This window comes from Mchenga conophoros, linkage group LG9, assembly GCF_057382185.1.
Source record: "Mchenga conophoros isolate Kocher_MC1m ecotype Shallow Benthic linkage group LG9, M_conophoros_male_GT1.1, whole genome shotgun sequence".
NCBI lineage: Eukaryota > Metazoa > Chordata > Actinopteri > Cichliformes > Cichlidae > Mchenga > Mchenga conophoros.
The window spans coordinates 974,070-993,925 of record NC_140534.1 but is presented as its reverse complement, the minus strand read 5'-3'; the positions used below and the strand labels follow the sequence as shown (position 1 = coordinate 993,925).

General features: G+C 44.7%; 2 protein-coding genes across 2 annotated transcripts; one reads left to right on the top strand and one right to left on the bottom strand.

The window, feature by feature from the left end:
- The first annotated feature begins 3,723 nt into the window (after positions 1–3,723).
- On the top strand, positions 3,724–9,792 carry f3a (coagulation factor III, tissue factor a). Its single transcript, XM_085286114.1, has 6 exons — positions 3,724–3,905; positions 5,629–5,740; positions 5,853–6,046; positions 6,841–7,016; positions 7,108–7,276; positions 9,242–9,792. Exons 1-6 carry the CDS (start codon positions 3,830–3,832, stop codon positions 9,373–9,375), a joined length of 861 nt encoding a protein of 286 aa, XP_085142240.1. The 5' UTR covers positions 3,724–3,829; the 3' UTR covers positions 9,376–9,792.
- Positions 9,793–11,896: 2,104 nt separating this feature from the next.
- LOC146566565 (tartrate-resistant acid phosphatase type 5-like) lies at positions 11,897–19,553 on the bottom strand. Its single transcript, XM_085286112.1, has 6 exons — positions 19,265–19,553; positions 15,760–15,950; positions 14,058–14,185; positions 13,656–13,847; positions 13,237–13,384; positions 11,897–12,956 (listed from the first exon to the last, which is right to left on the bottom strand). The coding sequence occupies exons 1-6, from the start codon at positions 19,338–19,340 to the stop codon at positions 12,717–12,719; spliced, it is 975 nt and encodes a 324-aa protein (XP_085142238.1). The 5' UTR covers positions 19,341–19,553; the 3' UTR covers positions 11,897–12,716.
- Between the last annotated feature and the right edge of the window lie 303 nt (positions 19,554–19,856).

Sequence of the window (19,856 nt, the reverse complement as noted above, 5' to 3'; positions counted from 1 at the left end):
CACCACCCAGAAACGGATCACCATGTACCCCAACCAGAAGCCTTGGATGAACCGGGATGTTCGTCTCCTCCTGAAGGCCCGCAACACTGCCTTTAGGTCAGGAGATGCACACGCCTACAGTACAGCCAGGGCTAATCTAAAGAAGGGCATCAAAAAAGCCAAACACCATTACAAAAAGAAGGTAGAAGAACACTTCTCCAACTCCAACCCCCGACGCATGTGGCAAGGACTCCAGACCATCACAGACTACAGGACCACCAAACCCTCCCCCGCATCCTCTGATGTCTCCTTCCTCAACGAGCTCAACAACTTTTATGCTCGTTTTGAGCGAGGGAACCCCACAATCACAACCAAAGCAGACATGACGCCAGACCACCAACCTATGACTCTCCCCCCCACCGATGTAGGAGCGGTGCTGAGCAGGATCAATGTCCACAAGGCTGCAGGCCCTGATGGCATCCCCGGGCGTGTTCTCAGAGCGTGTTCTGGGGAGCTTGCAGGAGTGCTCACAGACATATTCAACCTGTCCTTGGCCCACGCTGTGGTACCGGCCTGCATCAAATCCACCTCCATCGTCCCGATACCCAAAAACTCCAACCCATCTTGCCTCAATGACTACCGCCCAGTAGCACTCACCCCCATCATCACTAAGTGCTTAGAGCAGCTGGTCCTAGCACACTTCAAATCCTGTCTCCCCCCCCACCCTGGACCCCCACCAATTCGCATACCGCCGGAACAGGAGCACAGAGGATGCAGTCTCCATCGCACTGCACTCTGTCCTCTCACACCTGGACAACAACAACACCTACGCCAGAATGCTGTTTATAGACTTCAGTTCAGCATTCAATACAATCCACCCCTCACAACTCATCAGGAAACTGACAGACCTGGGCATCAGCTCCCTCATCTGCAAATGGTTACTGGACTTCCTGACCAACCGCCCCCAACATGTCCGGCTGGATAACCACTGTTCATCTACAATCACGATGAACACCAGTGTACCACAAGGCTGTGTGATGAGCCCTTTCCTCTACTCCCTCTTCACCCACGACTGCAGACCTGCTGATGGTTCCAACACCATCATTAAGTTTGCAGATGACACCACGGTGATTGGCCTCATCAGTGACAACGATGAGGCCGCCTACAGGGAGGAGGTGGATCGTCTGGCTGGTGCGACAGAAACAACCTGCTGCTTAACACCAAGAAGACCAAGGAGCTCATTGTGGACTACAGGAGGAATGCTGACCCACATCCACCCATCCACATTAAGGGGACGGCTGTGGAGCGTGTGAGCAGCTTCAAGTTCCTGGGAGTCCACATCTCCGAGGATCTCACCTGGACGACCAACTGCTCCAAGCTGGTCAAGAAGGCTCACCAGCGCCTCTTCTTCTTGAGGACTCTGAGGAAGAACCACCTGTCCTCAGACATCCTGGTGAACTTCTATCGCTGCACCATCGAGAGCATCCTGACCAACTGTACAACAGTCTGGTACGGGAACTGCTCTGCCTCGGACCGGAAGGCGTTGCAGAGGGTCGTGAAAACTGCCCAGCGCATCGCCAGAGCACCACTTCCTGCCATAAAAGACATCTACAGGAAGCGGTGTCTGAAAAGGGCTGGGAAAATCATCAAAGACCCCAGTCACCCATCACATGGACTCTTCACCCTCCTGCCCTCTGGGAGGCGCCACAGGAGCCTCCGGACTAAGACCACCAGGTACCGGAACAGCTTCTTCCCCACAGCTGTCAGACTCCTGAACTCTGCCTCCTGACATCTGACCCACGTTAAACTCATGGACTGAACATACACACACCCACAATGGACAACTGTACCCTCAAACACACAATAATAACATGGACTGAACCACCACTCACAACTACTAGCACTTTATATAGCCTCTGTAGAAACTATCTACACCCTCACTTATCTTAACTGCACTACTGTATAGCTCTGTGTAAATAATCATTCTGTACATTCGATAATTTTTAACCCTACAACTGTTTACAACTTGCACAGTTCCCATTTCTGTATAGCTGTATATCTCAGATTCTGTAAAGTTATTTATTTCATATTCTGTATAGTTTTTCATATTTATATCCTGTTCATATCCTGTTCATAGCTTGTACTCACTACAGCCTGTACATACTTATAGTTATAGAATATTCACAACATACTTCATACCGTGTACATTATAACATACCATAATAGACCCATTTCTGTAATATACTCACATATCTATATTATTGCTAATATATATTGTAATATATCTATATCACTAAAGCACTTCTGGATGGATGCAAACTGCATTTCGTTGCCCTGTACCTGTGCATGTGCAATGACAATAAAGTTGAATTCTATTCTATTCTATTCTATACACTGCTGCTCCCTTCCTTCCTTTCAGGAATGAGCCTGAGAAAGTAATTAAGGCAGGAGGGAGGGCACGGGGCGACTCACCCTGTGTGCAGTGCGCCCCCACACCACGGTGTATTTCTCCTCTGAGAACAGTAGCTATGTTAGGAAATGCCTTGAGATATGGTGACAGAGATAACTGTTGGGGAAGAGGTAAATAAATGATCTGGACGTTGACCACGTGAAGCCTTTCCTCAGTAGAACTGGGGAAAGCAGAACATGCACACTTAGTAATTCATTATCAGTAATGATCAGTGCTCCAAACATCAGGTTCAATTTCAAACAGCTGAACTGCAAACGTTAAGACAAAGCAGGAAACAGCCATTAGAAGCTGCGCTCTCACTCCGCTTTCCTTCAGAGGAACTGTTGGACTCCAGCTTGTGTATTCAATCCTTCCTGTTTGAGACTTACTCGGTATTCAAAGCCACACTGTACCCTACGGCAGTCGGGCCTCTCATTATCTCTGCTCCGCCCTCTCAGGGGAAGGAGGACGAGGGGGCCAGGACTACCAAAGTCCAGGCAGATATTCCCGGTCCATTAAAAGGCTGAAACAGCCAGAATAACAGCCTGGGACAAACAAATCAGCTTCAGCTTTCTTTATATCATTAAAAGCATGCTAACTGTTATTGTGCTACATTGTTCAGGCTATATGCCCCTTTCATGTGTGCAAGTGTGCACTTTGAAATGACTGGACTAGAGGATTCCAGCATTTTGGAACAACCTCTCCACATGTGTGTCTGGAAATTTAGCACAAGTAATCAGATCTATAAATGGAGCCGCTCTGACTCAGTGAGTTACAGTGAGTTACAGTGAGCTGTAAGGTCCACGCTGCGGTCATTCACGTCATTCTAGTGATCTCTCTAGAAAGTCATGTAGTCAGCATGAGCACACACACGGTCCTCTGTGAAACACGACCTGCACAGGTCTGCCTGCAGAAACACAACCGTGCATCTGTAGCAGAAACCAGGCACGAATGAAGGCGCTCTTGTGATTTCACATCAAACCTGTAATCTAGACAAACTGTTTCAATTGAAAACACTTTCAGGACTCACTGAAAATAAAGAAAGTAAAAGACAATCACGGCATGAAAACCATCATCCAGGTAAGCAAACCCCCAAAGCTGGTTCTGTCCGGACGAACAGAAGTTCTTATGATGTAATAATGATCGGCTGATTCCGAAGAAGCCATTGAGCCGCTATATCCGCTCAATGACTTAAGCGGGACAGGCACGCAGCGCATACCGCAGCGATGTGATGACGGGCGAGCCGGACGCTCCTTATTTGGTCATGTTGGACTGAGTTAAACTGCTACGAGCGGAGGTTTTTAGTCCTGAGCAGAAACGAAAAGTATCCCAGTGTGAAAGGAGGCTCCGGGACTGCACGCGGATAGCTGTCTGATCTGGACTACACTTCCTGAGGGTACCATGGCGACCACAAGAATAGAAGCAGGATTTTATTTTCTTTACTTTTCTTTTTTCCCCATGCTGCTGTCTGCCTCAGGTGAGTCCGGCGCATTCTCCTAGTGTGGATGCAGCGACAGAAACGCTTCTTCTTCTCGTGATTATTATTATTATTATTATTATTATTATTATTATTATTATCATCATCATTATTCTTAGAGGTACAGTCAGAACACGTCTGTTTTTTTATTTGGCCTCACATGTGAAATTCAATTCAATTCAATTCAATTTTATTTATATAGCGCCAAATCACAACATAAGTCGCCTCAAGGCGCTTCATAGATACAGAGAAAAACCCAACAATCATATGACCCCCTATGAGCAAGCACTTTGGTGACAGTGGGAAGGAAAAACTCCCTTTTAACAGGAAGAAACCTCCGGCAGAACCAGGCTCAGGGAGGGGCGGGGCCATCTGCTGTGATTGGTTGGGGTGAGAGAAGGAAGACAGGATAAAGACATGCTGTGGAAGAGAGACAGAGGTTAATAACAGATATGATTCAATGCAGAGAGGTCTGTTAATACATAGTGAGTGAGAAAGGTGACTGGAAAGGAAAAACTCAATGCATCATGGGAATCCCCCGGCAGCCTATGTCTATTGCAGCATAACTAAGGGAGGATTCAGGGTCACCTGGTCCAGCCCTAACTATATGCTTTAGCAAAAAGGAAAGTTTGAAGCCTAATCTTAAAAGTAGAGATAGTGTCTGTCTCCTGAATCCAAACTGGAAGCTGGTTCCACAGAAGAGGGGCCTGAAAACTAAAGGCTCTCCCTCCCATTCTACTTTTAAATACTCTAGGAACAACAAGTAGGCCTGCAGAGCGAGAGCGAAGTGCTCTAATAGGGTGATATGGTACTACAAGGTCATTAAGATCAGATGGGGCCTGATTATTTAAGAGCTTGTATGTGAGGAGCAGGATTTTGAATTCAATTCTGGATTTAACAGGAAGCCAAAACAGGAGAAATCTGCTCTCTCTTTCTAGTCCCTGTCAGGACTCTTGCTGCAGCATTTTGGATTAACTGAAGGCTTTTCAGGGAGTTTTTAGGACATCCTGATAATAATGAATTACAGTCGTCCAGCCTGGAAGTAATAAATGCATGAACTAGTTTTTCAGCGTCACTCTGAGACAGGATATTTCTAACTTTAGAGATGTTGCACAAATGGAAGAACGCAGTCTTACATATTTGTTTAATATGTGCATTGAAGGACATGTCCTGGTCAAAAATGACTCCAAGGTTCCTCACAGCGTTACTGGAGGCCAAGGTAATGCCATCCAGAGTAAGAATCTGGTTAGATACCATATTTCTAAGATTTTCAGGGCCGAGTACAATAACCTCAGTTTGATCTGAATTGTGAAAAGAGTGAGACAGCTGCACTCTTTGCCCCCAGCTAAAGAGGAAGGAGGTACTTACACTCCCGAGGTCTGCAAACAAGCGACGATGTTTCAGACAGATTTGCGATCCTCGGTGTAAGAGGGGAGAAGCTGTGGTGTGCTCCGTGGGTGGCACACTTACTGTGGTCACAAAGCAAAGTGCAGCTGGAACAGTCCGTCCGTAAAACTACATGAGTGGGGCCTTTTTCTCCACTGATAAGAGCGCAGCTCTGGGATGTTCACCATGTGAACCTGATGAAATGATGAATCTGAGCACAGTTTGGGTCGTTTTGCTGCTAAAGGATGTGCAACACTGTGTTAAAGAGCTTCAGTCATTCAGCAGGATCAGTAATGTCTGATTTTCATCATGTGACTGATCCACTCCTTGTTTGCAGGCTCGTATCCACAAGCGCAGAACGTCACCTGGAAATCCACCAATTTTAAAACGGTTCTGGTCTGGGAGCCCAAACCATCCGCGGATTACTCTTACACAGTGGAACTGTCTCCGTAAGTACCATCCACACCTGGCCTCACAGCCCCATCAGTTCACCCACGGCAGCACGTTTTCATGTATGTGGGTGTTTCATGTAAACTATGTGTAACACGTCATATGTTGCAGGGTTGGTGGGAACGCACAGAGAATCACTAACTGTATCCGGTCGTCACAAACGATGTGCGATCTCTCCACCGCCATGACTGACCCCAAAGCCTGCTACGTAGCTGATGTCCTATCTCAGCCCCCACAGGGGGCGACCTCTGAACTCTCCGAGTTTCCCCACAAAACCTCGCCAAAATTCTGCCCATACGATGACAGTAAGACCCTTTGATATTATTTTTTATAAATCAGAATAACATAGAAATGAAAGCATGCCCGGGAGAGCGCATGAAGCCAGCGCAGGAACAGTTTAACATGGTAACACACCCGCTCTCATGGTCGCCCTCAGTGAGGATGATGCAAAGAAGTCTCACCGTCACACTCACAGGGTTGTTTCCATCATCGGTCCCTGGATCTGTAGACTTTCACAAAGTTGTTGCCCATCCAATAAAGAAATGCCCGTCACAGTTTCTCTGTCAGGTACAATGTCATCAGGCAGCGGTCTCAAAGCCGAGGTCACCCCTACCTCTGCGCTTGACTTAAACAGGAACACAATGACAGCAGCGCTGCTGCCTCGTGTCACACAGACAGGACCCCTGTGTTTATTTAGTCGTCCAGTGAACGGCTTCAGAGGAAATAAAGTTTAGTCTTGTTTTACAATATTTGAAAAGTAAACAAACAAACAAACACTCCTGTTTTCTTGTTTTGTACTACTTGAAGTGTCCTCCAATGAGACGACAGTGTCCGCAGTGGCCCACAGTGTGACACCCGGTCATCAGGGGTCGTTCTGTCTACAGGTCCAGAGAGCAATGTTAACATAAGCAGATTATTTATGTGATCATTCAGCAAACTCAAAGAAAAGCTGATCATTTTATGTCAACACATAAGCTGTTTGTTGAAGCTGTCATTCTCATTTAGTTCAGTGTAATATTGGAAGGTTAACAGAGACTTCAGTGATCACAGGACACACATGTGCATATCCAGCAGTTTCAAAAATACTTCTCCTCCACAGCTGAACTCGACAGGCCCAAGTTCACGCTGGAGGTCAGTGAAGGCAGCGCCACCCTGAACGTGACAGACTCACCCACTGCCATCGCCAACGGTACACACCTGCAGACTTTGAGGGACATCTTCTCTGAGCAGCTCCACTACAGAGTCACCTACTGGAAGAATAAGAGCACTGGCAAAGTGAGGAGCACCCACCACAGACTGACATCACAACAGCAGTCTTTAACATACGTGAATGACATCACGGGCCTTTCCCTTCTGTTGTCCACAGAAAACATCCAACTACAACACAAGTATGATAAAGGTGACTGGCCTGGATCACGGGGAGAGCTACTGCTTCCAGGTCCAAGCCTACATCCCCAGCCGCACTTATGGCAAGCAGCTGGGAGACCTGAGTCCCCCGCAGTGCTCAAAAGACGAGAACCAGACCATCATAGAAGGTGAGCTCTTTATTTCAGCGCAGCACTGACCACGAGCTGCTGACACAGCAGCGTTACAGCAGGATGTGATTTATTTGACTAACAATCGTCTGCAGAAGCCTGTTGACTTGATGAGTAACTTATCATTTTGTGAGGTGAAAATGGAGTTTTCACAAACTCTGTGTGTTTATTTTTGATGCGGAGGAGAACACTAACTGTTAAGGTTGCAAAAGCTCTGTAAAGTGTTTGAACACTGGGCCAGGCTTTCTTCTCCGGTGTGTGTCTGTGTGGGTGTGAAGGAGCTGGGAAATAGAGGTGAGGCAGTAAATCGTGCCTGGATCTGATGGTGTTTACAGAATACAGAATAAGAGGGCGGGGCCAAAATACCAGAGCTTACACACAATGCTGTGGTGCTGGGATGTCTGCCTTTGGGACAGGGGGCGCTCCAGGACCCCAGCACATCCACTTCCCACGGCCTCGTGCGGATGTGCGTCCAGAGCGTGTACATCCGTCCGTAAATATTTGGACTATAAATTCACAGCATGTTTATTTATTGTCTTAGTGAAACAGGTCAAGCACCTCCAGAGTTCTTCATGACTAAAACAACATTACATCTACTTTTAATCCAGTTTTATTTATACAACACGTGACCTCAGTGTGCTTTATATGTGAACAATAACACAAACGTGTTAAAGTGAGTGTTTGTAGTAACTCACACAAAAACAAGGACATCAGGATGTTTCCCCTCAGACTGTGAAACCTGTGAAAAAAGCACTTCTGCATTCATTACTCTGAAGGTGTTTGTGATGAACTACAGCTGCAGTGTGCCGTGGGTGCACGGATTCTTAATAGAAATCCCACAGCGCCCCCTACAGGAAGCTGCTACAGTAACAGGCAATAACCCCACACGGAGCCACGTCACTGTGGACTGTCTGTCTGCAGATGTTATTCTGAATTAGCAAACAGTGAAAGTAATCACATTACTCATCACTTTGTTTTGTTTTCAGAGTAATGCAGTATTAATTAGTAAAGTTAAACCAAGTGTGTGAATACGTCATTAATCCTCCGTGGTCACAGCGTCTCCACAGCAGCAAGAACAGTGACTAAATAACTAATACAATATTTTACAAAATATAACAAAACAGCTCTAATTACTGGAACATTGATAGGTATGTACAAATATCATTACCTATGAATGTCACTTATGGATAATAATAATGCATTGCATTTATAAAGCGCTTTATTCATCCACACACTGGTGGAGGCAGCTACAGCAGTAGCTACAGCAGTAGCCACATCGCGCCATCGGCCCCTCTGGCCAACACCAGTAGGTGAAGTGTCTCGCCCAAGGACACAACGACCGAGACTGTCCGAGCCGGGGCTCGAACCGGCAACCGTCTGATTCAAGATGAACTCCCAACTCTTGAGCCGCGATCGGCCCGTTTGTTGAGCGGTTTGTTGAGTCTGCTGGCGTCTGTGAGCCTCCACAGAGGACGGCGCCGACCACAGAGACTCACAGAACATGCTGAGCATTGTCCGACAGATGTTGAAGGACCTCAGAGACGACTGGCCCGTCCTCTAGAGGGCGGTGGTGCTTCTAACCCAGTCCAGGTGTTTTCTGTGTGTACTCTGAGGCATTTATGCTCCTCCACGACGTCCACATCCACCTCCTGGACTGAAGCAGGTCACAGGTTTCTTGGTCCTCCCACAGTCCACAGTCTTTGGTCTTTGTCACGTTGAGCTGCAGATGATTCTGCTCACACAGCATGCGTGTGACTGTGTTACATGGTTCAAACACCACACAGAGTCTGCCTGTGAATTTGTGTGAAAAGCTTCAGTGTGGCTTGTACTGTAGTCTTAAGTACTCTGAGTACTTAAGACTACAGTACTGTATAAAAGCCAGCCCATCCGTACTCCCGTGTGGGTTACTGCTTAGAAATGAGCAGTAAAGCTTTGCTGTGACAGACTGTGTTGTGTTTTCCACAGTGTATTCTCCTGCAGTGATCATTTCTGCCATCATCCTCATCCTACTGCTCACCGGGATCATCATCACCGTCACAGTGGTGTGCTGCAAGCGCAAGAAAAAAGCTGCAAACGGTGAAAAGAAGGGCGTAGTATAAAGTATGTGCTTCACTACACATCTCTCGCGGTACGTTGAACTGGACACACGGACATATGTCGCTCAGCATTCCTCAGCCAAACACTGGACTTTCATTTAGTTTCTGTGAAACAACCTTATTTTTGACACTGGGAAGATGGGAAAACTCTGCTGAAGCCCTGCTACAGTATGTACTGATACTGCAAATACTGCATCTCCTTTCCTGGTGCCTGTGACTACTATAGTAAAATATAACAGCTTATTTTATTTAATTTCACAGTCTGCTGTGTAAATGTAAATCATTCTTAGACTGTAGTGGGGATTTTACCTTGAAACACATTTTTATGGAATCAAAATGTAGGATGTATATTTTTGTATGTGGTGTATTTATTTTATTGTGTTTAACTGATATTAAAGACAATAAACATGTTACTCCTTACGTTTGTGCATTTTACTGGTAACAGCAGAGCATCGCTGGGCTTTGGTGGTCATCAGCAACACAACAACATTCAGGGGTCAGCGTTTTGCTGGACGCTGTCTGAGCTGATGCAGGATGAAACCCAGCGCTTGGCTCAGACCATCAGTTTAATACATTTGCTGCAGCAGGCTGGATGTGTCACGTTGTTTATTTACAGATAATTTATAAACAAACACCTTCATTACGTGTTGATTTACTCAGTGCACGTGTTTGTTTTTGTTATTTTACATTTTCCTGGTTCATTCATTTCTTCACCAGGTTAAAACGGCTGTTTATTAATTAATTAATTAATGTTACAATCCATGTTAAAATGTAAAATAAGGATGGTTAAAGGATTTAGACAGACATGGAATTTCTTGGAATATGTTTAACGAGTTTTCAAAGAGCATTTAAAATGTATATGGTCCATTTTGACCAGCATCCTGTTTTATTGTGAAAAGCTCGTGATTGTAAGAGGAAGTGAATGTGATTGTGATCAGTTGCTGAGAAAAGCTGTGAGGAAAGTACGAGATGTTAGTCCAAGTGTGTAATTGTGTACGAGCTGGACTATCTGCTGTCTTTGTCAGTCGCTGCGAGCAGCTGCTCACTCTCGTTTGAGCATCAAGAGCCTGAAACATCCTGAACATGTCCACTGATGACTCCTTCACACGTAACTCTTATGATCTAGTCCCATTTCACAGGGCTCATGCTGCTCCATGTGACTGTCTCAGCCACAGATGACAGCTGCAGACATAAAGCTACAGAAAAATGACCTGGTAGCTCACAGACATCATGTCCTCCACCCTCTGGAGACATCAGAGCCTATAGAAGCCATGTCTAATATGAGTCCAAGTTTGACGTTTAAAAGACGTCCACAATGACCACACAGGGACTGTAAATAGCCGCACACGGAGGTGCTACGGACGTGAACACTAGACTAGAGATGGACCGATCCGATATTACGTATCAGTCCGATACTGACCTAAATTACTGGATCGGATATCGGAGAGAAATAAAAAATGTAATGATCCATTAAATATCAAACAAGCACCTCACAAAACTTGCAACATGGCGTAACTCGGCTCATAACCGAGCAGTGTGGTCATGTGGCTGTGTGTATTAGCCTCAAACCAGCATTTCATCTCCGAGGAAGTTACCCCAGAGAGAAGTAAAGCAAGTGTGTAAGTTCATCTCTGAATGTTTGTAAAGCTTAACAACCGATATATGGAGCGACTGCCTCTCTCTCTCTCTCTCTCTCTCCTGCTGCTACTTCAATCATGAAACTGCTTAACGATCAGCTGATCGTCTCCTTTGTTTTTGGCCCACTTTGCACCAGAAAGAGGAAACCAGCGGCTGAACAACAGCAGCACGTTTAAGCTTGATCAGCTGTTGTTAGAATGTATTTAATATTACTTTCTACTCGAGGATCTTTTTCTACGCAGCTGACGCTGGTAACTGTGCAGGGGCGGATCTAGCAAAGTTTAGCCAGGGGGGCCGATAGGGCATGAACAGGGAAAAGGGGGCACAAAGACATACTTTTCTTTCTTATTCTCATTTAAAATGTCGAGCTTTTAATAAATAATTATCTGACAGCCAAAATTTTAATTTGATGTAAAATGTATAGAAGTCTATTACTGTATATAGTAATTGTTAAGTCTAATATACCCTAGTAAGCTATAGTACTTTTTCCTTTGGGAAGGTACCATCTGTGCAGTCTGCAATTTTGTTGAAGAAAGATGTTGAATCTATTTAATTATTCTTGAAAAATTATTGATTCTGTGCATTTTTTTCACACTGCATCAAATTAAGGTTGATTACGTCGATTAAGCATCATGAGGTGGAGCGTGAGGGGTGGTTCCCTATTTTTTTATTAGGTTATTAGGTTGCTTAATATTTCTGCTAAGTACTCTTTAAAATACCAGAGTAGGGAGGATGGTGCAGGTTTAAGTTCATTAGATTGATCAGTGTTGCTGAATTATGAAATATTTTGGGTGCAGTGTATTTTTTGCATACAGGTCTAACAGAATAGCCTTAGTGTTGTTGTTTATTTACACTAGAGTATGAACTCATACAAAAAGCAGCAAGATATTAAAAAACAGTTTTATTGATTAAAAACACTATATCGGATTCATCAGTGGGACTGGACTCCATATATTACAAAGACGTATTAGGGACACATTAAGAGAAAAATGTTGTCAATCGTTCTGAGAAAAAAGTTGAAAGTGTATTTCAAGAAAACAAGTACTTCTATTACTTTGTGCTAACATATTGATTCCAGAGGGAACGTTGCACATGTTCTAAAGAACAAAGCTTTGACGTCAGCCGCAATCAGGTAGCTTCATTATAGATGATTATCACCATCATCATCATCAATCACAGCATCTGATCGATAACTGATCAGGAGCCGATCAGTGCTTAATTATTTTTAAACCGTCTGTGACTATGAATGTGAAACTGAATTTACATTAAATTTGTTTAACAAAAGCAAAGAAAACAATGCTGATGGTTACAAAATAGTAACGAGGATGTTATTCTTCACACAGGCTGCTTTTCTGTAACCGAAGCAACAGTACTCAACAAAGTAACTGCAGTGTTATTGCAGCACCTTTAACTTACAATATAAAGTGCCTTGAAGCGGCTGCTGTTGTGATGTGGCATCATATATATTTCCCTACATATTCATATGCAGGTATGTATATACACGCTGATCTATTCATAAAGATTAGAAGTGAAAAGCATTGCATTTGAAAGTGTTATTGATTAAACAGCTGTTTAATTTCACAATAATTAAAAGTTGTAATTAAAATGAAGGTTTTATATTTACAGAGTGCCAGAGTACATGACACAAAGCTGGGCAGCACATGAACAAACATGGCTGCTCCTGATGGTTACCGATCTCTGCGGCCTCAGACTTTGCGTTTTGGCAGCTCAGCCTGGTAAACACATTTCCCATCTGTCTGCATGTAACTGACTGTCATCTGACGCTCAGTCACTTGGAAGAAAGCCAGGCCTCCTGCTGTGTGATTGACAGGACTGGAAAAGAGCTGCCAGGACGGAGGGACACTGCTGATGTGACGAGTGGAATGATCACTGACCATCCCACTCCCGCTGACAACATACGAGCTCCCATCATCCTCTCTGATGAACTGTTGGAGGAGAGAACAGAGAAACTGCGTCTTCTTTTGATGGGTTGGATTGTCACACTTTCTACACAAAGATCAGGAACTAGCATCTCTTTGTTTAACATTAATATGATATCCTCTGGTTTGGGGCACAGAAACTGATCAGCAGTCAGAAACACTTGGTCAACACGTCATAGCACAGGACTGGTTGTCCCAGCAGGTCAGTGCGATGGACTGAATATAATGGAGACACTTCACTCCCTTGTTTTAACTGGTGAACGTGATGTTCTGTATGTGAACACACCTGCAGATCATGATCATGGCCACACAGGTAAACGGTGACTCCGTACTTCTTCAGCAGAGGCCGTAGTTTGTCGACTAGACAGGCTGTAGGTCCGTGATTGCCAATAGACCACACAGGATAATGACCAGCCACCACCACATAGTCAGACCTGCACAAGCCAGACAGCCTTTAAACTCCCACACAGAGGGACCAGCAACACCAGCAGAGCTAACTGGTTTAAACTGTTGGGTGTATGTTTCCCTCTCTTTGATGCTCTTCTTTATTTGGTTTTCTGTACACTGTATATTTATTTAAATCCTCATTCTGCGTAATATTTGTCACACAGTTGTATATCAAACCTTTAATAAATCACAAATGTATCTTTGTATTGAGTGACATCTGTGCAGATAACTGGTCAAACGAATCTGTGTTTGAATCACCTGCTGCTGGCCAGTTTAGCACTGATCCAGTTCCACTGGTTTGCTGCTGCCGTGGAGTCCTCTGGTCCCACAGGCTGGACCTGGTCATTGGTGTTTCCACAGAGCACCACCGTATCAATCATCAGGATGCTCACTGACACGTTTGTGTGTGGAACAGTAAACTGAAGATCGTAATAAAGAGCTGGGTAATTCCTACAGAGACAACACATCATAACGTCCAAGCAACACTTGAATCATCTCAGTTATCACAGAAACGAGTGTACAAAACATCAGAGCACGTTTTAGCAACGTCTGAAACACGATTTTAATGCAAGTCACATGATAACTAGTTCAGGTCAAAGCTACAGGTGTAAGAAGACTGACCTTCTCACTCAAACCTTGTCTGTATTGCTTGATATTTACCATCGGTGGGATATGTTAGAGTAAGCCATTTGTGCTGAGATGTTGCCGATATGGTCGTGGTTTCCAGCAGTTAGGTACCACTGTATATCCAGTAGAGATGGCTGCGAGAAGACACCTTCAAACGTGTTCTGTGGAGGAGAAATACCTCACAGTTTATGTCTGTGTAGGCTCTCAGTCGTCCAGCTCATGGTAGTCTAAGAAGCTTTGAAAGTACTGGACTTCTTCTGTTTCACCTGTCATCAAAGAAGCTTCTGCAAGTCTAAAACCTGAGGTATTTAAACCCAAGAGAGTCACTGACCCACTATGGATTTATTCCACAAACATGAGTGTGCCATGGGCTCCCCAGTGTCACCCATTATAGCCAAGCTTTACATGGAGGAAGCGGAAAATAAAGCACTTAGCCACTGGCACAGATACGAGGATGACACCTGGGTCAAAATCAGAACCCAGGAAGTAGAAGCCTTCACTGCTCACATGAGCTCTGTGGATAGAAACACACCAGGGCAAAGGATAACTGTTCACTGTTTCTGGACTGTGCCGTGCGCACGGAGGTGAACGGAAACCTCAACACTGACGTTTACCAGTTTACCAGGACATCTGCATCTCAAGGACAAAGGTCTTTCGAGGATGTCAGTGTTCACATTGTGGGCAGAGAAGACAGATGGTTTGAAAGAGGAGTGAAAGAAGTTATCTATGTCCACTGTGAATAATCATCTTTAAATAAAGGCTGCCTTACATCACCAACTGTCTGCTGGCTACGATGCAGTTTCTCTTCCAGGTGCCTGACATTTACATCAGGTAACCTCAACAGGTCACATGACAGGGTAAGGCAAGGTCTCACAATGGTTCCACCTGAAACATACTTATCACGCCTCCGTTCTTGTATCACACCGTGACTCACGTGACGAGGCTCGTGATCAGTAGTGGGTCAACAACTCTTAGCCTGCAGTCTGTTAGACTGATGATAGCGTTAACAAGCTGCTAGCTGCAAATAATCATGTGCAGTTCTGAAAGCAGACTATGACCTCACCTCAACTAATGCCAGCTCGGTGGTGAGTAGCCTCAGTAACACTAATAAATCACACAGCAGCAGTACATTCACGTAGTTGTAAAAGCATGACAATAGTAATCCAAAGTATTCAGAATCCCTTACTCACATTGAGTAACTGAACAGAATATGTTACAAACTACATTTTGGGGCATGTATTCTGTAATCTGTAGTGGAATATGCTTTAAAAGTAACCTTCCCAACACTGGGTACCAGTACTGTCCCTCCAGTCTTCACTTTGCAGGGAATATGGTGATCGGGTGTTTCTTTGGAAACCTCAAGCCACATTTTGCAGCTTTCTGGAGTCCAGCAGAGCTAAACATGGACAAGCTTCCTGTTGCTATGGGTTTCTTTTGGTTCTCTTACCTATTGTGAAGTTCACAAAGAAACTGGCAGTGAATAAATTATCCCTGCTCATCTTCACTGTAAAAGAGTGTAGCAACACCAGTGAGAAGTGCTAACTACAAATCTAAAACTATGCGTTTGATTTGTAACATTTTAGTTTTTAGCCAAGGAAATGACATCACCCTGCAGAATCCTTTAGGGTAGACTAAACTCTGAAGAGATGCTATTCATCGCAAAGTCTGGGGCTACAAGAAGAGCTCAACAGAATATATCAACAGCTGTTAATGCATGGGTCCTGATATGATATACCTTGAAGCGTGGGTCTTCCACATCCTTGACGCCGCTAAAATAGAAGTGATCTCCAAGGCTGAGAACAAAGTCCACCCCCTCGGATTGGGCCAGTCTATCCATCTCTGCAGCAATAGCTTTCTCTTGAGCAGTGTAGTAAGGAGGAAAAGGCAGCCCACCCCAGTCTGCAAGCACCACAAAGTTCAGCACACCTACAGACAATGAAGACACTTTTCTCAACACATGTGCACCATCCACAGACAGATACATACATGTGAATGGTTTTGTGGTTTAAAAACTATGTGTGAAATGCCTTAATGAAAACAAATGGTGAACATTCAAACAGACAGGCCCTGGCCAGATGGTGGATTCACACCCACAACCTTCTTGTTTATTACTTTGGCTGGGCAACAACAGCACTAAATATTGTGCCCCATGCTGCCCTCTAGTGGTGCCATATGACCTAAATCAGTGGTTCTCAACCGTTTCACAATGAGTACCACCTCAATAAATATATGGCTCTTAAAGTACCACCCTTATGACTGACATTAAAGTACAGTAGTATGGGCCTATTTAACACCACATATAGTTTACACAAGACAATTTTATTTCTTATATGAATGAATTTTATTTTAACTTTCATAAACAGGACGTGACAAGTGATAATAATAACAACTGTACTGCATTAAAACATTCACAACAGGTGGGATAGCCAATCTTTAAGTGATGACCCGATGAAACCTGCGTCAGTCCAAACTACTCTGAGATTATTAAGGCTGTTGTGTTTTCAACATGTTTTAATGCTTTCGATCTTGTTCTGTTTAATCTGATCAAGCCCTGTTGGCCTCTCTCGGTTTTTATTACCACTGTTCATTTTAAAGCTCAGTTTTTAAACCCTTACGATGTAACTCCAGCCCATGCAGCAGTATATTAATGACTAACCTCGTATTGCAGTTGTTCTCCTGACTGAAGTTTGGTCCGTTTACAGCATCCTGTCATGCGACTGCCAGGGGCGTAATTTCCAGAGGGATTAGGCGGGTTATGACCCCCCCCCCATTAATCAGACCCAACCAATATAACCCCCCCCAATAAAATTATGAATTATCTTGCATAAATAGGCTGTTGATTTTCTTTACTCATTTCAGTTATTACCAGCAAAATAGTTGAATGTTTAATCATCTGGGAATTTACTCAGATTTATTTATTTATTTAGACAGAGATCTTGACCCCCCCAATGTTCAGCACAAAGTTACGCCGATGGCGACTGGATTTGTCCCTAACCATCGGGAACCCTCACGTTAACTTTTACAGAGTGGAAAAAAGTTAGCGTTCATCCTCCATCTTCACTGTTTGTGTTATGCTAACATAGCTGTGTAGTTAGCGGTCACGTAGCACATCATTATATACCAGCTAGCCCAACTTCAGTAACCCTACAAACGTCACTGCTGTTTAGTTTCCTGTCTTCATTTATGTTGGAAGTGATAGCAGAGCTGTACAGTTTAATTTGTGTTGTGGCGATTAAGCTGCCGGATTTTTGGCTTCACAACTCTTCGTGGTCCGTGGACATCGAACCTCAGTTTGCTCTTTGTGGCATTTCAGAAACAAAATAACACCATGTGGTGGCCTCGCTGGATCTGCTGCGATGACCCGCTGTGTGATGACCCTTCTCTGGGCTCCCCCCACCCAAGGGAAATTCACCGCTCTCAAGGCGCTGCTGCTGCGCCGCTACTCCCTCTCCGATGCAGAGCGGGCCAAGATACTCCTCTCTCTCTCAGGCCTGGGTGATGGTACCGCTCTTGAGCTCATGGAGCGCACGCTGTCCTTGCTAAGAATGGATGATGGCGGATTTCTCTTCACTCACGTCTTCCTCCGACAGTTGCCGGCACCAGTGCCAGCTGGCCTCGCCAACTCCCCGCTGCTGGCCTTGGAGGATTACCGCTCACTCGCAGAAGAACCAGATCGTATTCTCCTGGCTACTAGGAGCTTTGGCATCCAGGTGATAGTTCCGACGGCATCTCCTGCCCACCCACCGATTCTCCCGGGGGCCTCTGACTCATCGATGGTGGCTGGGATCGTGGCACGGCGGCGCCTTGGAAAACAGCTGTGTTTTTACCAACAGCATTTTGGCACCACAGCACGGCGCTGTCTGCCGCCTTTGCAGTTTCAAGGCCCAGGGAAACGAGCCTGCCAGCGCTCTGTAGCGGCTGCGACCGCTGGCGATAAGGAAAGGCTGCTCTTCATAGAGAACTCATGCTCAGGGAGACGTTTTTTGGTTGACTCGGGCTCCCAGAAGAGTCTCGTGAAGTCTCATGTCGTCTTTGCAAACCTCCACAATGGTATATTCTTTAATCCTAAAAACAATTGGAGATTTCCTGCATACCACTAGAGAGAGCCCAAGTACCACCAGGGGTACGCATACCACAGTTTGAGAATGACTGACCTAAATAACACTACAGCTAACCGCGCTAACGCGCTGACACGGCGCAGCCCCATGCATTGGGCAATCTGCGCTAACTTGCTAACGGAGATTTGCTGGGTTAATGCAGTTATGGCGTTAAGGTCATTTTAAGGAGATTAACGCTGACAGCACTAATAAAAACACATCTTTTGATGTTTTTTTTTATTTTATTTAAATGGTGTGCAAAAGTCTCAAGACATCTTATTCCTTTATATTTTGCTTCCAGGGAGTCAGATTGTTGCCAGACTTTGCATTTTTCTTTTTCAACACAGCACTCGTGTGCTGGCTCATGCCCTGCCCACCTCACGTTTGGGAGACTGTAATACCATTCTCTTTGCTCTCCTCAAAAACAAACTTCTCAGTTGGCTCCACATGGTACAGATGGTACATCTACACAAATCTGCACCAATGACTGTTGCACCCATTCTCAGCTTCACTAGCTCCCTATCCACATTGTATTCAGTACAATATTTTGGTTCTTTGACTCTGACCTGCTTCAGCCTTAGACTCCTTCTCATGTCCTCTGCTCAGTCAGCTGCTCCTCACGTCAAACTGGACACTTCACGTGATGGAGTCTTTCGCTGCGCTGCACCTTGACTTTGAAATTCATTACTACACCTTCAACAGCTCGACTCTGACAGAGTCAAATCTCAGCTCAAAACTTAACATTTTCATTTGCATGTCAACTCTAATCATCCTTAACTTTTTAGTATTCCTATCTTCTAAAACTGTTCTTGTTATTTTGTGTTGTAGGGGCCAACAAATAAATATTATCGTTATTATAACGCTGACCTATCAGTCATTCAAGCCTTATAAAGGTACCCAGCTCAAGGGATGAACCAATGATGCAGCTACACTAAACACACAACTTGGCAAATACCCTGTTTTGTAACTTTGGGCACTTTATTAGCAGCCTGTCACAACAAGGAAAGAAAGTAATATGTTTAAGCTCAAATATAAGGCTCGAACCTGAGAGTCCTTAATCACGACTCTTCATGTACTTCCTGTGTGACAGGTCATCACACTGTAAATCAAACCTAACACTGACTAACATAAGCAGCAGCCTACCTTGTTCCACAGCGTCGAGGCCTTTCCACAAGTTATGAAAGCTTAGAATCAACACTATACACATGAGCCTGTCCATGGCTTCACTGTGCTCCCGTTTAAAACCGAAACAAACCTGAAACTTCCTGCATCAGGCCGGGCGAGAAAAACAGGATATCAGCTGATCAGCAGGTCAAAGTACAAACTGACTGCAGTTGCTCTAAGCAGACACGTTGTGACACACTGCAGCGAGTAAAAGAAGTGCAGACCTTCACACGGATCTTGCAGTATTTTCTGCTCTGCATGAAATGATTTTAAAGGAAGCTCTAAAGACAAACCTCTGAAAAAAGCAAAAACATAACGAGATTAAACACCTGTGTGGGTGTTTCCTGTGGTTACAGTGTGCAACTTTTATTATACTATCATTCAAGGCTAACGACGACAGCAATTCCTAAATTAGAGTAATTTAACTAAATACAGGCTGTGCAGAGAGCGCTATGCTGACTGGTGCACTGACAGGGTCACAGCAGTGTGATGTTGTCACCCTCCGTGGAAAAGCAAGAGATAGTGATGATGTTCTGCAACAATCCCACCCAGCCGGGGACCGTCCACCCTC

Coding starts and splice junctions, on each gene's coding strand:
- f3a (XM_085286114.1), top strand. CDS start 3,830: ATGGCGACCACAAGAATAGAAGCAGGATTTTATTTTCTTTACTTTTCT. Junction 6,047..6,840: donor ATTCTGCCCATACGATGACA/GTAAGACCCTTT, acceptor TCTCCTCCACAG/CTGAACTCGACAGGCCCAAG. Junction 7,017..7,107: donor AGAATAAGAGCACTGGCAAA/GTGAGGAGCACC, acceptor TGTTGTCCACAG/AAAACATCCAACTACAACAC.
- LOC146566565 (XM_085286112.1), bottom strand. CDS start 19,340: ATGGACAGGCTCATGTGTATAGTGTTGATTCTAAGCTTTCATAACTTG. Junction 15,951..19,264: donor CCTCGACGCTGTGGAACAAG/GTAGGCTGCTGC, acceptor CATTGTCTGTAG/GTGTGCTGAACTTTGTGGTG. Junction 13,385..13,655: donor GCTAAACTGGCCAGCAGCAG/GTGATTCAAACA, acceptor TGGCTTGTGCAG/GTCTGACTATGTGGTGGTGG.